The sequence below is a fragment of the Tachypleus tridentatus genome, chromosome 9, assembly GCF_004210375.1.
Source record: "Tachypleus tridentatus isolate NWPU-2018 chromosome 9, ASM421037v1, whole genome shotgun sequence".
In the NCBI taxonomy this organism is placed as follows: domain Eukaryota; kingdom Metazoa; phylum Arthropoda; class Merostomata; order Xiphosura; family Limulidae; genus Tachypleus; species Tachypleus tridentatus.
The window spans coordinates 45982714-46005167 of NC_134833.1; the positions used below are offsets into that span (position 1 = coordinate 45982714).

Genomic DNA, 22454 nt, shown 5'->3' on the forward strand with positions numbered 1-22454 from the left:
AAACTGAAAAATAAGGTTCAATTGGACGGACAGTTGAACAACCATGGGTTCTTATAAGTAGAAGAAAGAAATAATACACTAATCATTGTTTTCATATCCGGAATGGCCAGGTGGTTAAGGCACTTGAATCTAAATCTGAGAGTTCCGGGTTTGAATCCCTGTCACACCGAACATACTCTCCCTTTCGGCCGTGGGGACGTTATAAGGAGACGTCAATCCCACTATTCGTTGATAAAAAGAGTAATATCAAGAGTTGACAGTGATGGCAATAGCTAGTTGCCTTCCCTCTAGTTTTACACTGTTAAATTAAGACGGATAACGCAGATAGTTGTCGTGTAGCTTTGCGCGAAATTAAAAAAACAACACAAATGAAATTGTTGTTTTCATCTCACATTGGGCAAGTCAATAACTTCCAACTGCCATTTCCCCACTTACGATTTTAATAACGAAGTGTAATTCAATTCTTTACAAATATAACTTTTTGAACATTGCATCAGAAAAGCAAACTAAAATAGATGACTGCGCCTGCAGTCGTAATTGTGAACTGCATTGTTATTAAATGCTTTTTTTTTGGCTGAGTTAATTGTAAGTTATAGTTTTGTACATTTAGCCTGAAGGTATGTTAAACAAAAAGCCATTTGGATGGTAAGTTTCTAAACAAAAATATAAATATACTGTATAAAATGATATAGGTTAAATTATAAGTAACTTCACAAGATAACTACACGTGCTAAACTAAAAATATTAAATTGTTAGGCATGAGAATAAAACTTTCCTTACAAGAAATATCGGTGTTTACAGCACAGTATACAATAAAACTGTTTCCACTGTTTCAGCCCATTATGCAATATCATAAAACAAGGAAATGCAGTGATATTAAGTACTATGTTTCCAAGTATAGAATTAGCGGTGATAAAATGTAAAAGAAATTTAAACATAAAAAGCAAGGGTATTGTAGCATTTTCAGGTGCACAACTTTCAGCGTGACAAAACACCCTCATAATTGAGACTCAAAATGTGTTAAGTTAAATGATCTTCGTCGTGGAAAGTCAGGGATGAAATAAGTTATATTATTCAAGAAACAACCATTTTCATTGGAATTAACAAGAATTTTCAGCAGAAGAAACAGTATTGTGGCCTTCGAATGATCCTTGTTTGAACTTCCGGAGAAACAACACGTATAACTTGTTTTTTTGTTGATAAGGGTAAAACTACACAAAATACTAGGTGTGTTGTAGTCAACTTAAAGATAGTTTGATTGTTTGAGAAATTCGCTCAAAGCTACTTCTGTTAGCCGTCTATTAATTTAAAAACTGATAAAATAGAGAGAAGGTATTTGATCAACAGCACTTACCATTAACTTTTGAGCAACTGTAATCGAACAGTGAAATTTGACAGTTACTTTTATAACACACCCACGGCTCCAAACTGCAAAGCACGTTTATGTTGTAAAGTTTGTTTGAAGTTAAGCACAAAGCTACACAGTGGGATATCTGTGCTCTGACCATCACGGGTATAGAAACCCGGCTTATAGCATTGTAAGTTTATAGGTTGACAAATTGACAGTCCAACACGTTTACCATTAAGTCATGCCAGAATCAGCTACATAACGATCGAGTCCTAGTTTAACTGTTTTAAGTCCTAACGTTCATTTTTGAGCCATCTGCGAAGGACTGTTTTATAGTAAATGTATCAAAATGTCAGCATAATTGAATGTTGTTGATATTCATTACTTTCAAAGTATTATATATTTACATGAAAATTTTTCTTTGTTTGGATTTTCGCTCAAAACTCCACAAAAGGCTATCTACGCATAGCCGTATTTTGGGACTTGACATTTATTGTTTTGGTTCACATACGGCTCGAAATGGGAGCGCGTGCATGCTGCAAAAAAGTCGTGAATCACGATTCGTTAGATTCAAAGTTTGACCATGTTTATCACTACGCCACATCCTGACCCTATACATCCTTTAAGCAGAGAATACCTATATAATAAATAAAAACTACACCACTTTATAAAAACAAGAAAATTTAAAATTAAATTACACCTATCATCTTTGAATAAGGTAATTTAAGTTGAAATAAAGCTCACTGAAATAAATTGTCGGTATGAAACATCCATAATAAGTTAACCTCCGAAAAAGGTAATACAAGTGGGCGAAACTGATATTTTCTGCAATTGTATGAAGATCAATTATAAGTACTTAGAGTTCATAGTACAATTTGAATTCATGAATAAAATTACATTAAAAATGTATTTGGAAATAATAAGTTTCGACGGCTCTGTCGCGGTCACATGCATTTTAAGCAAAGAACATAACTAGAATAATAACAGATATCAATATTATTAAACAAATAAAACATCACTCTATAACGTAGGGATCTTGACATGAGAAGTTTAGAGGAATGTATATTTTAAATTTTATAAAATGTACGTTGTATTCGTATGTTGTGATACTTCTACTAAGCAGTGGTTTAAAATGTGTTGAGTCTCTCAATAGTGTAATTAATTTATGCTACTTTATAAACTAGCCAAGTTTATCTTTGAGTTCAGTTAAGCAAAGAATATTGAAAAACTGTTATAAGCAGCAATTACTAATATCTGAAAGTCGTAAGAACGTCTGAAGCTATATTCATTACCTTTGGGAATTGAGAATTTCTGTCGCTCTTTTTCCCAATTGCTAAAGCTAGCTGTGAGTGCTTGGGTCATTTTTTGATTGGTCCCTGGAGTCAGTGGCGGCACCTGGGTGGGGATATCTGAAACAGAATGACTTAAAATATATCATTAATCAAGATACAGTAAGCTCAGACGAAAATGTTAAAATTTTATTTTCTCCTCAGAGTAGGATTTCGTGATATTTAGATTAGACAGGTATTATAGCCAACATACGATTAATGTTGTGTGATGGCTCTTATATCAGTCGTTGTGTTCAAAAATCACTATCAAATTTTGCTATATCTGAACTTGAATAAACATAAAGCTCGAAAATTTAGTACAAAGAGTAGACGTTACAATCTAAACAATAAAAAAAAAAGAATATTTTTTCTGTATAATAAACTCAACATCAATGTAACGTATTATCTTTCTACATGATCGATAAAAATCATCAAGAAAATCATTTGAATGATAAAAAAGTTAATTTTATTTCATATGATAATCATTAAGTAAGTATAAAATACCTCCAACCAGATGAAGTCTAGGTGTTATTACTTTCCAGCCCAAGCGTGTCATCTCCTCTTATGTCTTGCATTCCTGAGTTTTTGTCTTTGCTAACCACTTAAGATTCGAAGGTTAGGCACAGTATATTCTAATATAAAGTACGACTGAACTTGTAACGATTTTTCAACTTTTAGTTATGAAGAGTCACATTTTAATTTAATTAAGATCTCTCGTGACGTAACACTGAAAGAAGTTTCCCGTTTTTAAAGGCATAAGTTAAAATCCTTAGTACCAGCACTTCATGAAACGGTGCAGACAGAAATACGTTCACTGGTAGTTTCAAACTGAATCAACCAACCACATGTATTCATATCGAACTATATCATACAAAAGGTCTACAGATTATACTATTTAGCGAAGGAACCATGAATAAGGAAAATTTGCCGTTTGACTTTACTGCAGTCTAAGATCCTGCTGAGATCACTAACACTCGCTACCCGACAATAATAAAAGTTGAAGTTATTTCACAAACAAACGCTCTGAACAGTACTATCACTTAGAATGAATGTAAGGGCTCGGGGCACAGTAATTATGTCCTCCTCCGCCCTCTACCAACTGGTATAATCAGTCTCAATGGTTTGAGTCACAGAACTCAGCCATGAATGGGAGATGAAAGAGTAGTTGCATACAAGCCATAGCGCTTGCAACGGGCGTGCCGTCTCGAGCTGGCCACGCGCCGTGAACATGGCCGCTGTTAAGATTACGGTAAGTGTCTGATGGCTTTCACCAGCGAAGTGACGTTTTGCTATATTGCAGAAATTATATATACATATGAATTGTTATCTTTTGTGCTACTCACCTAATTATTTATTTAATAATAACACAAAATAAAACAGAGACACTTGTTAGGTTATTCACAATTTTTAAAGTGTATGTTTTATTTAAAAAGTACGCGTTTATAATAAGGTGAATAACTTTTTCTCAGTCGCAACGATCAAGCACTTTATATTGAGCTTACTTGTTACTTATTTCATGTTATATTTTGGAAAAATATATTTCATGTTATTTTTATACCTTAGATAGTTCTTACAGTGATTATCTCATAACCGATATTTCAAGTTTTATTCATGCAAACGAAGTATCCGTTACTTCTTCTAATAATTTGAATTTCTTCAGTGACTGGAAATTTTATATTAAGACATGAGTTTCATAGTTGTTGTGCAATTTTTTATCACATTAAATTTAATAACGATTATAAACAACAGCTTTTAATCTAACGCTTTTAATGAATAAATAGAGTGTTATTGTTTTACGTACAAATTAAATTCATTCAAAATAGCACATCACATATGAATTTCATAAATTAATCAGTTCAGTGAATATTATTATTTAAATTCCCACCTATAGAACGCACTTACAGAAAATAGTCAAAAATGGACATTTTATTTACATTTTCTATACTCATGACAGCCCTTTTAAAATCGAATAATTTTGAGAAAGTTATTAGACATACTATGCTACACACTTCTGAACTCAAATGTAATATTAGTAATTTCTAAAGTCCTTACTTACGTACGAATTAAGATATTTTAAAACACAGAAGTAAATCCCAAAAATCAACTTTTCCATTTATGTTCATCCAGCCTTTGGTTTAGATTAGACATTCACTAATGAATAGGCAAACTGCCTGCTAACGCTGCATATATCGTATACTTTATATTTATCTTATTAACATTTCGATATTTTTCACATAGCTAAATTATATCCAATATATCTTATATTTAGAGCACTTGTTACTGTACTAACCTTTCAGAAATTAGATCTTTTAATAACATGCCACCTTTTAGTGATTACAAATATTCTAATACTTCTGTTTTTTCATTCAAAGGTAAAATCAAATGTTGATTTTTTTTTCAGCGTTCGAAATCAAGTACAGCTGTATATAGTGACTTTTAAAGATGGTTAATGCTCTGCTTTATGTCCAAGTACATTATTGTGTAGTTTTTCAGATATTTCACATGTTGTCTTATTTATGGGGTGAAGTGTGCTGTGATTGTTCAGGTTATTTTATGTTATGATTAATAGTAACTTGTGATCGAAGCTAGTCACCCACTTAGATCAAAACTAAAAATCAATTCGATAACGATCTAGTCTAATTATTGTTTTCCCGCGTTCTTACTTATAAAGATTAGAATTAATTGTTTCATTACATGGGTACCTTCACTGTTAACGATATTTTCCGCCATAAACCCAGTAACATCTAACGACGTTCTTCAAGTTATCAAAATTTCCGTTAGGGACAGGGTGTACATCGTGCAGTGATTATATCAGTTGTTATGTGTTCTGTCTTATGTCAGGGGTATAGTTTGGTGTAAATGTTTCAGTTATTTTGTGTTCTGTTCTATTCGATCTCAAGTAAATCATGTAATGCTGTGAGATATTTTAAGTTCTGTTTTATGTACGGGGTGCATGTTGTCGCGACTGTTTTAATTATTTCATGTTCCTTATTACTCACTGGGTAAATCCTGTTATGACTGTTTGCTCTGTCCCAAAGATTTTTCACGGTTTGTCATAAGTTTAAGTATATAAATTTTTAATCAATATAATATTTTATGTTACGTTTTCTATATTGACACATTTCTTATTTTGAGGAAATACAAAACATTATACACGACGAGAGTCTACATAGAGTATAATTTATTCTAGTTAACCTACAGAAGTACACAGTAGCCGGCCCGGCATGGCCAGGTGGGTTAAGTCGTTCGACTCGTAATCCGAGGGTCGCAGGTTCGCATCCCCGTCGTACCAAACATGCTCACCCTTTCAGCCGTGGGGGCGTTATAATGGGACGGTCAATCCTACTATTCGTTGGTAAAAGAGTAGCCCAAGAGTTGGCGGTGGGTGGTGATGACTAGCTGCCTTTCCTCTAGTCTTACACTGCTAAATTAGGGACGGCTAGCGCAGATAGCCCTCAAATAGCTTTGCGCGAATTTCAAAACAAACTAAACATAGTAGTTACGTTGGAAATACTTTTAGTTCCAGTAATTGCTGCTAATGTCTCGTGTAAAGCTTTAACAGCCATATGTTTTACCAATAGCAGCATTGATTTAGTACATTTCTTGCGATTGGGAACTGTACTATATGAAGTTATGAAATGAGAAAACGCGAAATTTTAATAAAATCGAATATTTTAAACATAACATGTATTTTAAAGTGGGAAAATATGCAAAACACTAAATATTTTTCAATGTATTTAGAATAATATCATTACATTGCTCTACAATACGGTGATACAAAGTAACAAACTTCAAGCAGTACAAGTTAAATCAGTTTCTCAGGATATAATATATGCTGTCGGAATCAGAAATGAAATCAGAACTGAAGTTAATTTCATAGTGATAGTCAACAATAGATTAAAAATCATATTTCCTTCGTTGTCAAATAAGGTTATTCATAGTTAATTTAGTTAAATTAACTACATATATCTCTAAGGAGTGTACATAATAAATGACTTTAGTAAAGATATATTCTTGCTCACGTTCTTTCTAGGCAAATGAATAAACATATGTGTTTTCAGAGATTCTACTCTGTGAGGTCTTCTGTAAACTATTGCTAAAATTATAACGTGTTTTGTTCTACTGTTTGGCATGTTATGAACATATAAACACATATAATTTGGCACGACTATGTGTTGAATGATGATTACAAGCGCGTGCATCATTCCCTAGAAATTCAGTAACAAAATATTGTGCAAATAACAATTTTAAAAAATAAAAGGTGTGTTAGATTTCGTAACTCATTATATATTGGGTTGAGGAATAATTCGTGAGCGTTTTTTCAAGTTAAAAAAATATATTCATAAATGAAACGCTTTCGCAAAATATTTGATGTCATTTGGTAGATAATTTTTTGCTCTAATAGATGGTGTGTTTGATATTTATATGTCTTTAATTTTTTGCTTTCATTTTCAGCTCATTAAATGGAATGTCAAGTGGACAAAATCGAGCATTTTCGACACCATCTGCTTTTCGCATTTAATTTCTTGCAATTTCGTTTAAAACAATGCATACTATATACCTAGGTATTACATGAAATAAAGTATCATAATAAATGTTTTGGGTGTAATGTGTTCATGCATTGAAGTATTGTATAGTCTTGCATGTAATGCTTGAATGAAATTATTTAAAAACGCTCACGAATTATTCTTCAACCTAATATATACATATTATATCATTTCATATACCAGGGTCGTTAACACGTTTTTATGATTTTTAACGGTTGCCTCTCGTAACTCGGAAGAAAGTAGAGATCGACACAATAGTCCGTTTGAGGTTTGGGGTATGTAAGAAGGTGGTAATAGAAAATGTGAAGTATTCTGTTATTTTATTTCTCCTAGAGATCTAGTGACGCATCGATCGGTAGTCTATTTCAAGTGACATGAATGTAAAAAATCTCGAGATTTCTCACGAACAAAGGTTTTCAGACTAAGATGTGTATAATATACATATGTTTAATATTAAAAAAATACAACATTCTGTCTTCTATTATTCAGGTTATTACGTATCAGTATAAGGTTATTTATGTAAACATCACTTCATCTTACTATTCCTTTTATTATTACTGAATGAACGGCACGTGTTTGTATATATAGTAGCAACATCTACTAAATTGACTTTTAATGTTTATGCAAAACAATTCTGTAACATCAGAGCTGACAGGACGGGCTAAATTAACGGAAAGAAGTGTAACCAAGTGTCTGTACTTAAAATAACTATACAGCTTGAGTTTTATTCGATTAGCTGATTAATCAATTCATTGTTTGAAAGGTGGAAGGAATATCAAACTTTGTTATACTAGTAAGTGTGATTTCTGAACTTCGCGCAAACTTACACGAGGGTTATCTGCGCTAGCCGTCCGTCTTTTAGTGGTGATAGACAAGAAGAAAGGCTGCTAGTCATTACCATCTACCGCGAATTCTTGGGCTAGTCCTTTACCAACGAATATTGTAATTTACTCATACAGCTGAAAGGGCTAACATATTTGTTGTGACAGGGATTCGAACTTGCAGGTCCTCATATTGCCGTTACTTGTGTGAATGACCCAGCATAACCAGATTGTTAAGGCACTCGACTCGTAATCCGAGGGTCGCAGGTTCGAATCCCCGTCACACCAAACATACTCGCCCTTTCAGCTGTATGGGCTTTATAATGTTACGGTCAATCCCACTATACGTTGGTAAAAGAGTAGCCCAAAAGTTGGCGGTGGGTAGTGATGACTAGCTACTTTTCCTTTAGCCTTACACTGTAACATTAGGGACGACTAGCGCAGATAGCTCTCGTGTAGCTTTGTGCAAAATTCAAAACTAGTGAGAAATATTGCCATGTTTACTGTCTATCTCTTTTTTGGACAATATATATAGATATATATTATAGAAACACATATTCATTGTTATATTGCACACTTTCCAGCAATCGATATTTACTTTATCTGGATTTTGTTTCTTAAAGTTAAGCACAAAGCTATACTATGGGCTATCTGTGCTCTGCCCACCACGAATATTGAAACCCACCTTCTAGGGAGGGGCAGAATCTGTGGAATTGGAAACACAGTATTTAACAAAGTGAAACATATCAAATATTTTCTTCTTTTCAAATGTAAATTTATTTTTATAAAAATTTCCTTTAAAAGTATGTTCATTCAATTAGCGACTTGAGAATTGTTTAGTAAAATATCTACAGCTCTATAAAATTTTACTAAAACCTTGAGCTAATTTATTTATGAATTTTAAGAAAACGAAATATTATCTGCCTAAAAATACAGAGTGTACAGCTGTGCGTTCTGTGGCCAAATAAACAGGTTTCACGAGCCTTAATGTAATATCAGATTATCTTAGTTATTGTTGCTGTATGTTATTTAATTGTTATATTAAATATACAGAAGTTTTAAAGTATTATAAATCATAAAAAAGCGAAACTAGAAACTCAGACTTCTCTGAAATTCAGAGCTGGATGAGAATGGAGCTTAATTCGCAAATTGGGTATCCATAGACATTTTAATGAGAGTAGCATATGTTTAAAGATAATGGTATTGGTGTCCACAGACATTTTAATGAGAGTAGCATATGTTTAAAGATGATGGTATTGGTGTCCAAAGACATTTTAATTAAAGTAGCATATGTTTAAAGATGATGGTATTCAGTAAATACAACGGCTAGCGATTGTAACCTTTTATTATTTTTCCCCTTTTAGCAACTTATTTATCAATAATGTTGCGCACTATAGAAACATAATATAAAACGGCAAGAACCTTGTGGTTTTAACAAGTAGATATATTCAAGTCAATCATATCACCTGGAATGGAAATGTATTCCCAAAGATATTCAAAGAGTCTTCAAATCATTATTAGAAAGGAATCTGGAAGGCTTTTAGTTGTTTTAGAACCCCAAATTACTAATTTGTTTCCCCAATTATGCAACCCTAGAATTAGCCTTGGTTGAAGACGTGAGAGCGAACATTTAGATAAATGTTGCAATACATGTATATAATTCTATAAGTCCATATATAACGATCGCTAGTAGGTTCTAAATAATATTTAAAAATTATTTTTATTTTCTAAACAGACTGAAGAACAAAACACAGTTTCATACGTTATCAACCAAATACAGTAACAAAAAAGACAAAACCTTCTGATATTATCTTTAGAATACAAAATTCACTTAACTAGAAATATACGTTGTTCATAAACGTTGTAATGAAATTATTTGTATTTTGTAATATACGTCTGTATAATATAAACGTTTTAGGTTTATTTTCTTCAACACATCATTCCAGGCTCAATGAAGAACTCAGGTTTCCTTTCTTACGTGGAAGTATAGATAAATAAATGTCTTCAGTTTTTTAAATATTTGTTTTATCTCATTTTATTTTTAAATCAACATTAATTCTAACTGAAAAATGAGTTCGTTAAAGGTAGAATCATTTTGTGTTGAGCAGGTAAAGATGAGTTATTTAAAGGTAGAATCATTTTGTTTTGAGCAGGTAAAGATGAGTTATTTAAAGGTAGCATCATTTTGTTTTGAGCAGGTAAAGATGAGTTATTTAAAGGTAGAATCATTTTGTTTTGAGCAGGTAAAGATGAGTTATTTAAAGGTAGAATCATTTTGTTTTGAGCAGGTAAAGATGAGTTATTTAAAGGTAGAATCATTTTGTGTTGAGCAGGTAAAGGTGAGTTATTTAAAGGTAGAATCATTTTGTTTTGAGCAGGTAAAGATGAGTTATTTAAAGGTAGAATCATTTTGTGTTGAGCAGGTAAAGGTGGGTTATTTAAAGGTAGCATCATTTTGTTTTGAGCAGGTAAAGATGAGTTATTTAAAGGTAGCATCATTTTGTTTTGAGCAGGTAAAGATGAGTTATTTAAAGGTAGCATCATTTTGTTTTGAGCAGGTAAAGATGAGTTATTTAAAGGTAGCATCATTTTGTTTTGAGCAGGTAAAGATGAGTTATTTAAAGGTAGCATCATTTTGTTTTGAGCAGGTAAAGATGAGTTATTTAAAGGTAGAATCATTTTGTTTTGAGCAGGTAAAGATGAGTTATTTAAAGGTAGAATCATTTTGTTTTGAGCAGGTAAAGGTGAGTTATTTAAAGGTAGAATCATTTTGTTTTGAGCAGGTAAAGATGAGTTATTTAAAGGTAGAATCATTTTGTTTTGAGCAGGTAAAGATGAGTTATTTAAAGGTAGAATCATTTTGTTTTGAGCAGGTAAAGATGAGTTATTTAAAGGTAGAATCATTTTGTTTTGAGCAGGTAAAGGTGAGTTATTTAAAGGTAGAATCATTTTGTTTTGAGCAGGTAAAGATGAGTTATTTAAAGGTAGCATCATTTTGTTTTGAGCAGGTAAAGGTGAGTTATTTAAAGGTAGCATCATTTTGTGTTGAGCAGGTAAAGATGAGTTATTTAAAGGTAGAATCATTTTGTTTTGAGCAGGTAAAGATGAGTTATTTAAAGGTAGAATCATTTTGTTTTGAGCAGGTAAAGGTGAGTTATTTAAAGGTAGCATCATTTTGTGTTGAGCAGGTAAAGATGAGTTATTTAAAGGTAGAATCATTTTGTTTTGAGCAGGTAAAGATGAGTTATTTAAAGGTAGAATCATTTTGTGTTAAGCAGGAAAAAGGATTAAAAATAGAATAATTTTGTGTTAAGCAGGTAAAGGTGGGTTATTTAAAGGTATAATCATTTTGTGTTAAGCAGGTAAAGGGGATTAAAGATAGAATCATTTTGTGTTGACCTTTAAGGAAAGGTGAGTTCATTACACTTTGTGTTGAGCAGGTAAAGGTGAGTTATTTAAAGGTAGCATCATTTTGTGTTGAGCAGGTAAAGGTGAGTTATTTAAAGGTAGCATCATTTTGTGTTGAGCAGGTAAAGATGAGTTATTTAAAGGTAGCATCATTTTGTTTTGAGCAGGTAAAGATGAGTTATTTAAAGGTAGAATCATTTTGTGTTAAGCAGGAAAAGGGGATTAAAAATAGAATAATTTTGTGTTAAGCAGGTAAAGGTGGGTTATTTAAAGGTATAATCATTTTGTGTTAAGCAGGTAAAGGGGATTAAAGATAGAATCATTTTGTGTTGACCTTTAAGGAAAGGTGAGTTCATTACACTTTGTGTTGAGCAGGTAAAGGCGAGTTACTTAAAGGTAGAATAATTTTGTGTTGAGCAGGTAAAGGTGAACTCCTTAAAGGTAAAATTATTTTGTGTTGAGCAGGTAAAGGTGAGCTCCTTAAAGGTAGAATTATTTTGTGTTGAGCAGGTGAAGTTCATTTAAAAAACTCGATTATGAAAGGATCAGTTTTTAAAAGGATAAATTTTGTACTTTTTTATATTAGTTTCTTTCTTAATGAACATTGTCTAAATGTGAAATAACCTTCTTAAAAGTAAATATTTTGAGTATTAATTTGTTTTTGTTTTACTAATTTCTGAAAGAATATTGAGTTTTAACATTAAGAGGTCCAAACATATTTTCACCGTCGTAAATCAGGTGTTGAGTTTCGACTAGAGTGTACATTGGCTCAGTATTAAATGTTACGTATGTGAGAAAACGTGTAAAGTAAATAACGTTTGTAAGGAAAACTCAGTCTGATGTTTATGACTAATTCTGATATCGTAAAAAGAAAGATCTGCTACTAAATGGAACTTCATTAATGATAGACAATACATAAATAACAATAAAGAAGATATTAAAGTCCCAAACGTATTTTCTGTGACGCGTTCAGTTACTTAATGGTTAAAATACAGCCAAGAAAAAAAACGTCCGGTAAAACTACCCTTCTCAGAAACTTTATTTATAGAACAAAGCAGGAGGTAAAGGTGCCAGCATAAACAAGAAAATTACATATAGATATATATACTTGAAGGTATACACATTTTATCTTGCTTTAAATCACACCCAAATTTTATGCGTTGATTATAACAGAATCATGCAACTTAGCAATAGTTTTCATTGCTAGTGTAGTTAAATTGATATAAAGAATGAAGTGGTTGAGGAAGGGAAGAAAAAGTTGCCCAAGACCAATAAATTACCAGATCGCCAAAATGGTAATAACGCTTCCAGAGTTTTACGAGAACCAATTGTAGATATAGCAAGAAAAATTGTATAATTATCACTTCTAGCTAGCCCTAAACAACGATCGTCTGGTTAATTAGTGCACCAATAGGGACATGTTTAGACAGTTTTCCTCCTAAATTAAACACGTAAAGTTGGTATATTACATAACAAGAGGCACGTATTACAGACCTGTAAACAGTATCTGAGAGCATATATTAATATCATTGTTAAATGGTGGCTTGTAGTTCAGACATCGTTTTAGTAATTGTTTGTGTGTGTAAACATGTGCTACAAAATAGAATAAACTATCCTAATAGTGCGAGCCATAAATTCAAAATGTGCACTTAGGTCGGTCCTTATAATAATTAAATGTGATATGAAACATGATAGGAAAGTGGAGAAAATGTGAAATTTTTATATTCATATGTCTACTTTTTGTATCTACTATTTCAAGAATTTAAAGTTCAACTGTAGTTAGGAGCACCAACACAGCGTTGAATTATCCAAAACCTAGGGTACATTTTATATCTCACATTATAGCTTGTTCCCAGGGGTCTTTTTAATTAGTGCAGCATGTTTTGTTTATTTTTTAAAATCTGTTTTTGTTTCAGCTCGTTTTTAGGTTATAACAAGCTAATATATATATACATATATAATGCAAATACTATCCTATGGTTTTAAAAAATACCAAAGAACTGTTCATGCAATTGTCTAAGTCACTGTTCCATTAAATATGCTATAAATATTGTGTAAGAACGAGGCACTCTTTAGTAGAAACACATATATACACGAAAGATCGAAACTCTTTGTTTCCTTTGAAATATATGTCCTAGATGGAAATACCGCTTCACAGAAATGTGTGTCATATTAGATCAAATATCACTTTATGAAAATGTGTATTCTAGATAGAAACATCGCTGTGTTAAAATGTTTGCCCTAGGTCGAAACACTGTTTCATGAAAATGTTTATTCTAAGTCGCAGCACTGATCCATGAAAATGTTTTTTCTAGATCAAAACACTGTTTCTTGGAGGTGCTAGGTGAATTAAATGGTAAACATGCTTATGTGTGTACATGGGTTAGGTACATAATTATTACCTGCCTGTAGCTGCTTCAGCTATCAGCACTCTTCAGGACCCTTTATCCTGTCCTTTCCTCACATAAACACTGTAACTGGACTACAACGACTCCGTGATTTGTGACCCCTTTTCTCTGCGGTCAACTTTTCTTCTACAGACTTGCACTTACACATTTTGAATCTTATTTGTTCTCATAATGTGTCCAAAATACTGACGCTTTCCTTTTTTTGATGTCTGCTTTTAGTGTGCGCTTAGATTCGGTCATTTTCAATATTTTTTTCGTTTGTTTTATGCTCTGTATATATTATTTCAAAATTATTTTAAGCATTCACATTTCTAACGCTTTTATCTTGTTGTAGAGTTCTTTCGTTATTGTTCAAGTCTCTGCATCACACTTACATTTTGTAAGTTTTTTTCTTGTCCCTAGCCTAATGTTCATCGTGGTTAAAACATCTTTCATATGGATTATATATGCTCTTGCAATTTCTATCCGTCTCTCGACTTCTGCCTCACATTTATCATCTTCACTTATTAGTTGCTTGAAGTAGACAAACTTGTCCACTTGTAATTTTGTGTGGCCATCCACTTTGATGTTGACTCTAACTTAACTTTTACATTTCTTCTCACAACCATTGTTTTGTCTTCTGACTAATCTGGAGTCTTATAATGTGTGAGGTCGCAGACTTTCCACAGACGACTGTCCACTCATCCTACTGATCATTAAGATTGAGTCTAAGATGTGCCACACACCTTGCTGTCATCAGATTTCAGATCCGCTGTCCCTCTAATTGGTTGGGATATTCCGTATCCTCTGTCGTATTCAGTCTCCAAGTACTAAAAGGATAACTTCTACAAACAGTCACGCCAAAGAATTTATTCCCCTCGCTTAGTTTTGCATCTCTGTTAAGTGTAGATATTCGGGTATCCAACTAATACGAGTCATAAATGAGAGTTGAGAAGTTATGGAGCACTAGTGATCCTATCCACACCCATATTAACATATATGTGCGACAGTCAAAGGACAAAATATTATCTACTTCAAAATACTCAAGAAATATTTCACAGAGATATCTGTAGTATATTTTCGCAATGATTTTTCGAGTAATACACCATAACTCTATTTGGCTTAGCTTGAGCTATGTGTGCTGATCCAAAATGTATGTGCCAGATCTGAATAATGTCCCACAGGGACATACGTTGGTAGTTAAAAAGATTAACTTCAGCATATCTTGCCAATAGCTTCTTAGTATTTAAACAAAAATGGCATTACTCTATAAGTCTATCATGACCTAATGTGCAAGGCATCCTTCACCCTCAACCTCTGTCCTGACCCAACATATAAACCATCCCTCACCCTTTACTTCCGTTGTGACCCAAAGTACAACCCATCCTTCACCCTTAATCTTACTCACTTGAGTAGATTGTGTGGTTGTTGTACACATACTATTTTGCTTTTCTGGTTCAGTCAAACCAATCATATATTTTTATACGATTGAATACGTCCATAATCAGAATTTCAGTGAGCAAGTTTTAAACTATTAAGCAATTCTATGCATAGATAATTGTTCCCAATGAAATAAGGATCTCCTTTCAGTGTATTTGGGTGTACTAAAAAACAAAACAATTATAACTTACCTATACTTGACTTTTTGGATAAATAAATTTCTCCTTTTTTAAAAATGGTAAAAGTGACAAACTAAAAAAAATATAATGCCTTAGGATATCAGCATTTTACAGAAAATTATTTGTTTTTAATGACCTGTTGTAACACTGTGATTTATTTATTTTTCGTTTTAGAAATTCCATTTTATATTTTATCCTGATTCTTAATGTGGAGATTAACTCCAACATCTATAGATTTCCCGATTTATCCAAATATGGGCCCTGATTATTTAGTTAACATGGTATACATTTTAGAGAATAAATACATTATTTCATAAAAAAAATCCCATTCATCTACATTTACGTTAAATCAACACTCTCGTAGTTTTGTATATTATTAGGGGTGGAAATATGCGGGCGTAAGTTTATTCTCAAACTTTATGTAGTCATAACAAAATTCATTTGATCTCAAAGGCAACTTTGTACCGGATCAAATAAAAGCCAGGTTAAATACTGATGAAACTTTATAAAATGGACAGCAACTGCCTGTTGTGGAGACACAAGAGTAGAGAACGACGTTTTGAAAGTCTTCCTCTACACTTGTGTCTCTACAACAGGCAGTTGCCGCCCATTCTACAAAGTTTCATCATGAATACGCTGCATAAACAATCTACCAAAGAATAAGTTACGTACTGTTATTTTATATAACTGTTTTCATTCAAATCTAAGGGCTATATATATATACACGTATCTTTAAATTTAAGGCAACGTAATATTACTTATACAAAAACAATTTACAACTGAGTTTGGTGCACATAATGAGCCGGTAAGGAACTGAAATATGAGACGTGTTATGCCAAACAAAATAATTTAAATACAAAGCAAAAATGGTAATGCCTTATTAAAATATTTCGTTTTTACTTACAATGTTACCAAACAACGTTGCACTGCTAAATTAGGGACGGCTAGCACAGATAGCCCTCGAGTAGCTTTGTGCGAAATTCCAAAAACAAACAAACAAATAAACCAAACAACATTTTCATATCTATCTCCGTATTCGAATCTAGCAACACCTATATTTCCTGATTGAAATTAATACTACCTTTTATTCATCCTTTACAACAGAAAAATATTAAAAATGTATGTTATACATTATTTACAAACTTTTAAAGATTTATTGCTTGTTCATTATTCCTAATAAATTATTAAAAGCTCGACCAGGTAATAAAAAGCTTAAGTAATTTAATCGCTCGTATTGTTAATAAGATTGAATATCCCTAGATTCTAAAGCGTAGTTACCATGAATACACTTAAAATAATGATAAACCCAAATATTACACGAATATATAGAATAGTGCTAAGCCTATGAAAGTTAACGCGCATAAAGTGCTGGTAATTTCTACTTATACACAACCCTCCAACTCCAAACTTTTACGTATGCAAAGCTGCAATAATTCAATAAATGTTCGTCTAATAAACTCCAAACCGATGGTTCATATAACATATTTTCATTCTTAACGAAGAAATTTGTATAGCTAATTTAAATAAAAGGCAAGTCTAAATGAAGACGACAGTTAAACAAAAGACTCAACTTGTCTCTTTAGGAAAATGGACCTTTCGGTACAGGAAACCAGTACTGATAATTCAGTTTAAATACTGAACGTGGACTTATTACTGTTGTAGTATGCGGTAGTCATCTTATTAATATCGTATCCAAAATATATTAGTGGATTTTCAAACATTAGATGGGTCGTTACTTGAATTTCGAGCCAAGACGGTTTAGTTGCCAAGGGCGTTATCAGTTTCAGCTATTAGGCGTCATTTTAACAAATTTTCTTTGATTTCTGACGTAACTGATAAGCACTCTCTCACCGTAACTCGAACTTTTACTAAAGAACGATATAGTGAATGAATACTTATGTTGAATGAGACAGGTTTTTGAGTGCGCAGTAACGTAACCTATAATGTCATTAGTTCAATGAATGAACTGATACACGATACTGTCTAAGAAAAAGGAATTGAGTTTTCGATACATTTTATGCAAAATCAACGTCAGAGAGAGGGTACAAGATCGTGCTTATGACTGTTATACAACTTGCTAATTTGTATATTTAAAATCGTATTAATCTAAACTATTAACTCCTGTAAGTGACATTTCAAATCAGTAGAAGGCTGTCGCATGCGGTCAAAAGGTTGCTTGAAAAATACGCATAAATGTGGTAAAAGTGTTTTTCCTACAATTGCTTACTCACGATAGGAGTATGCAGGAATATGTACCACGTGCAACTGTTGGTTGGACTGTAGTTGGGGCATAATGTCTACTAGTTACTAGAGACACTACTGTTGACAATATTATAGTCGGGGCATACGGTTCTACTAGTTACTAGAGACACCACTGTTGACAATATTATAGTCGGGGCATACGGTTCTACTAATTACTAGAGATACCAATGTTGACTATATTACATTTGATGCATAATATATGCTAGTTACTGGAGATACCAGATAACAGATCTGCGTTAGCTACCACAAATACCACTACTGACCAGGTTCTAGTAGTAAGATAATTACTATTAGTTATCAGGCAATACTCATGACTAGGTTTTGTTGTAGCATCAGGTCTACAACTTATCAGACATCATTGTTGATTAGGCTCTATTTATCGTTAAGGGCTGCAATGTAATAACATCAGTTGTAGCACAAGGTCCATCAGCTGACACATGTCACTGTTGACTAGATTCGAGTAGTAGCAAAAGGGTTACTGTGACTGTTAGATGAACTCTACTTATCGTATATGATATCCAGTGGTTGTTATAGCTATATTATAGCTATGAATTATATGTGTGAAACTTTATTCTTATAATTGTTCTGAGCATGTAAGAAATTTTGAAGAAACAATTAAAATATGTGAAATAAAAATATATATCATTCTGTAGCATACTTTTCACGTATATTGATGTTTAGTTTTTTTCAGGAAATCCAACAATGAGTTGAAATAACCAAAGGTTCATCTCGGCAAATAATGCCAATGAAACCCTGGATTTTCAACAGAATTCTGAACCTTCAAGTTTAAATTGAGATCACTTTATTATTTAAGATCATAGTCATACTGTTCATTATGTAATAAACAATAACTGATAAGGAAGATAATCACCAAGATTAAACAGGAAGAAAATTACAGACACACACAATATTATATAACGTTAAATATTTCTCCAAAAACATACACAGGATATGCAAAGAGCATAAAATCAAGGTCAGAACATTATTTAGGAGATATAACACAAATCGATCAGAATTAGTGCACACAAAACCATCTGGAGATCCAATGAAAAGTAAAAATACATTCACACCCTTTTCAAATGTGAAGTATATTATAATACATTAAAAAAAACGACAGTTCCAACAAACGTTAAAATTTAGGAGTATAAGACAAACAAGTCTCTGTAATAGCGATCTCTCTCAATAGCCTACGAAATAATTATGAAAAATAATGATATATGAACTACATAACATCTACCTATCTGATAACACATAGTCAATCTAGCGTAGAAGTCATTACAAGTAGAAAACTCATCCCGAAAACATTCAAACAGCCAGTTAGTTCAGGCCCTAAAAGGAAGACCTTATTTGATTAAATGATTATATAATGCACTACTATTTCTATCAATAAGACCCAGAATCAAATCCCGCCTCTATCACGAATAACATATCTTTTCAGAGCTTTTCTAAAAACGACAGCAGATTTGTGGCCGATCATGTAACATATTGACAACAAAGGAAAAAATCATCCATAAACTAATTAACATATAAGAGAAAAAAAGAAAGAAAGAAAACTGTATTAACTGAGTCAAACCTTTTTTTTTATATTTTTGATTCTTAAATGTTTGATCCCTCGTCCTATGGCTAGTACAGACACTCCTTCTCAGTATGTTGCAATGCACATTGGTCATCGGTTAATCGTATTTCAGTAGTACGAATAACAACAGTGTTAAAATTCTGTTGAGTTTACTGAGAAAATTAAAACTATTAACCTTTTGAAACTGCTGACATTATTAATTTATTTAAAGTGTGTGTTGAAAATTCCTTTTTCAGAATCGATGAAAACTACTATAAACAGAATATTGGAATAGCCAGAAGTTCTACTGTTTCCCCACACTTCTGAGACCTGTGCATGAATAGTACACCGAGATTCTACTGGTGGCACAAGACATGCTAGCTATTAGAACTACTTTCGAATAAATTCTAGATATGATACAAGGGCTACTTGTTAAGAGCTACTTACAGTTAGTTGGTGTTAATGCACAGCTTTGAAATTAAATACTGATTTCGTATGTATAACGCTTAACGTTTACAATGTGTATTGCAACTTTGTTATTATAAACTATTAATGTCCAATCTTCCTCATCCACGATCTGATTTCACACTGGGAGACTATTACATTCGGTGGGCTTGTCTTATCTATATCTCCAGTTTGTGGCAGAAAACTATTTTATCAGAGATATCACAGTTTACTAAAACTACTTCAAGTCATTTAAAATATGGCTGTGAAACACAATTTACGGTCTTATTATATCGATTAAATATTTTATTTAACAGAACTATAAAAATTAACCAATCAGAAAACACTGTAAAATCATGAATTTCACAATTGACGTTTCTCAAAACATTTTCGGGGTGCGAGCGACAAAAATGCCCCCCTCAAGGGCACAGCGGAATGTCTGAGGACTTACAACGCTAGAAACCGGGTTTCGATACCCGTGATGGGTAGAGCAGAAACAGCACATTGCGTACTTTTGTGCTTAACTTCAAACAGTTAACGTATTGGTATACATATGTTTTAACTTAATATTTACTGTTTCTAAAAATAACGATATTTACTGATATTCAACAAGTTAAACATTTTTTATTATACATTGTGTATTTATCCAAGACTCATATAAACTCCACAACAAAAGTACATCATGTTTGATAAACGGAGAACTCTATAAGTATACAGAATACACAGGGAGACTTTTATTATTCATCAAAATTAGTAAAACAGGCGTGGGAATATCGTGTTCATCCTTAGTGGGCCTGGCATGGCCAAGCGCGTAAGGCGTGCGACTCGTAATCCGAGGGTCGCGGGTTCGCGCCCGCGTCGCGCTAAACATGCTCGCCCTCCCAGCCGTGGGGGCGTATAATGTGACGGTCAATCCCACCATTCGTTGGTAAAAGAGTAGCCCAAGAGTTGGCGGTGGGTGGTGATGACTAGCTGCCTTCCCTCTAGTCTTACACTGCTAAATTAGGGACGGCTAGCACAGATAGCCCTCGAGTAGCTTTGTGCGAAATTCATAAAACAAACAAACAATCATCCTTAGTTATTATGAATTATATCATCCATATAAATGTTATTTGTATACGGTCATATTTTGAACACTTTATTTCTGCTATACCCTGAAGTATAATTTATAAATGTGAACAAAATTGTTAAAGCGATTTAAATTAATTTAGTTTATAGCATTAATTCATATTTAGAAATAAAAGAATGAACACGTGAACATGTCTGAACTCTAAAATCAGCGATACAGTGAGTTGTGGTCGTCAATATTTGTTTCTGAAAGTAGAGAAGCTTGAAAGATCAGTAAAAAAGTTCCATAACATCTACATGCACTTAAGGAAATATAAGTATTTTTTTTATAAAGAACTAGGAATGATGTAGGCATGACAATGCCAAAACATACAGAAACAAAATACTGATAAGCACACAAAAGCATACATCTGCTTAAGTAGCCAAATTAAAAAACAACAACAAACTTCTATCCACCACAAAATGTTGAATTTCTTTCACTTGCCTAAATTCATGTTTGAATAAAAGCATTTAAACTGAATAATGCTATAAAGTCTTACAATGGCTAATTCCCATAATCTTGTAACATTGAGTAAGTGTCCATTTATGTAGTGGTTTTTACATGGTTTTGTGTATTTATCTCTGCCTTGTTTCTGTACCTTTTGTCATTGCCATACAAAATCATCCTTGTTTTCTTTTCTATATTTTGTTGTTTCTTTCCTCTCTTAAACAAATAAATATTTGTTAATGGTAGTCGCTATGAAAATAGCAGTTTTAACCTGGCGTGATTATGAACATTGTCTTTTTAAGTTAGTGAAACGCTACGCTGTTTCTGCACTCCACAAGTAAAAATGCAACAATTTGGTGTGTAAGCCGTAGAACCAACTTTAAACTTTGGTGAGCTAGTTCTTTTGACGCCAGAACCAGAATAATCAATGGACATTTGTCTGTTATGCTACTCGCCGGTTCTTTACTTTAGTGATGTGTTTTGGCTAAACTGAATAACTTTTGAAAACCTCGAAAACTTAAGTTAGATGATTGTAAAAGTCTCATAGATTGTTATAGGAGAGATTTGAGACTATGATGAGCAATACATTATGTGCTTTGTATAACATTCTGTTTACGTGGAATCTCTATATAGTAAGCAATAAATTGCTTAGTGAGAAGATTGTTAGATAACTTTAAAATAGTCAGAGGTTAGCATCGTCTATAATTGATAAGACTAAAGAGATGAATCAAATTACTTGATATATACTTATATGACATTTATACTTTAACAGACATGTAAGTAGGAAGACGAAAAGATTGACAAGTATATAGATTGGCAAATACGTGACTTTAAGAGAATCTCATAATTAAAAAAGAATTTAATGATCTGTAAACAAACAGAAGACTAATTCTGTTACCTAAAAGTTGAAACCGCTCTGATGACTGGTTACTTAACTGTCAGCGGACGACATGAGTCGCTACAATAGTTCACTGTTTGTTGTGGAGCGGAAAGAAAATGCAAAAACTAGATATTATCATGTGGTATCTTAAGTTGTTTTTAAATAACTAAAGGGGGCTTTGGCATAAAAATTACACCATACACGGAATGCAACGTGGTTAATGGCACAACATTATAGGTAAACCTAACTAAGTTTACTGTCTAATCATGCTGTCATCTACGTGTAAGCATAGAATGTGAT

At 32.7% G+C, this 22454-nt stretch overlaps 2 protein-coding genes across 17 annotated transcripts in view; one reads left to right on the forward strand and one right to left on the reverse strand.

Annotated features, from left to right (window-relative positions):
- The window catches only part of LOC143225187 (protein C-ets-1-like), a 72352-nt gene that overhangs the window by 22447 nt on the left and 27451 nt on the right, over nt 1–22454 (reverse strand). For 3 of the 6 annotated variants that reach the window (XM_076454160.1, XM_076454156.1, XM_076454158.1), the window contains exon 2: nt 2641–2757. In XM_076454160.1, coding sequence (XP_076310275.1) covers nt 2641–2757 — 117 coding nt within the window. Of the gene's footprint in view, nt 1–2640; nt 2772–3180; nt 3955–22454 lie in introns of those variants that run through there. The other 3 variants (XM_076454161.1, XM_076454157.1, XM_076454159.1) reach the window with 2 other exon arrangements.
- LOC143225188 (uncharacterized) overlaps nt 1–22454 on the forward strand; it is a 109687-nt gene that overhangs the window by 3000 nt on the left and 84233 nt on the right. Inside the window, exons 1-2 of one of the 11 annotated variants that reach the window (XR_013013667.1) lie at nt 3792–3925; nt 19533–19839. The exons of 6 other annotated variants lie outside the window; for them this stretch is intronic. The gene's annotated coding sequence lies outside the window, so the exon portion shown is untranslated. Of the gene's footprint in view, nt 1–3791; nt 3926–19532; nt 19840–22454 lie in introns of those variants that run through there. 4 more of the 11 variants (XR_013013669.1, XM_076454166.1, XM_076454165.1 and 1 more) reach the window with 4 other exon arrangements.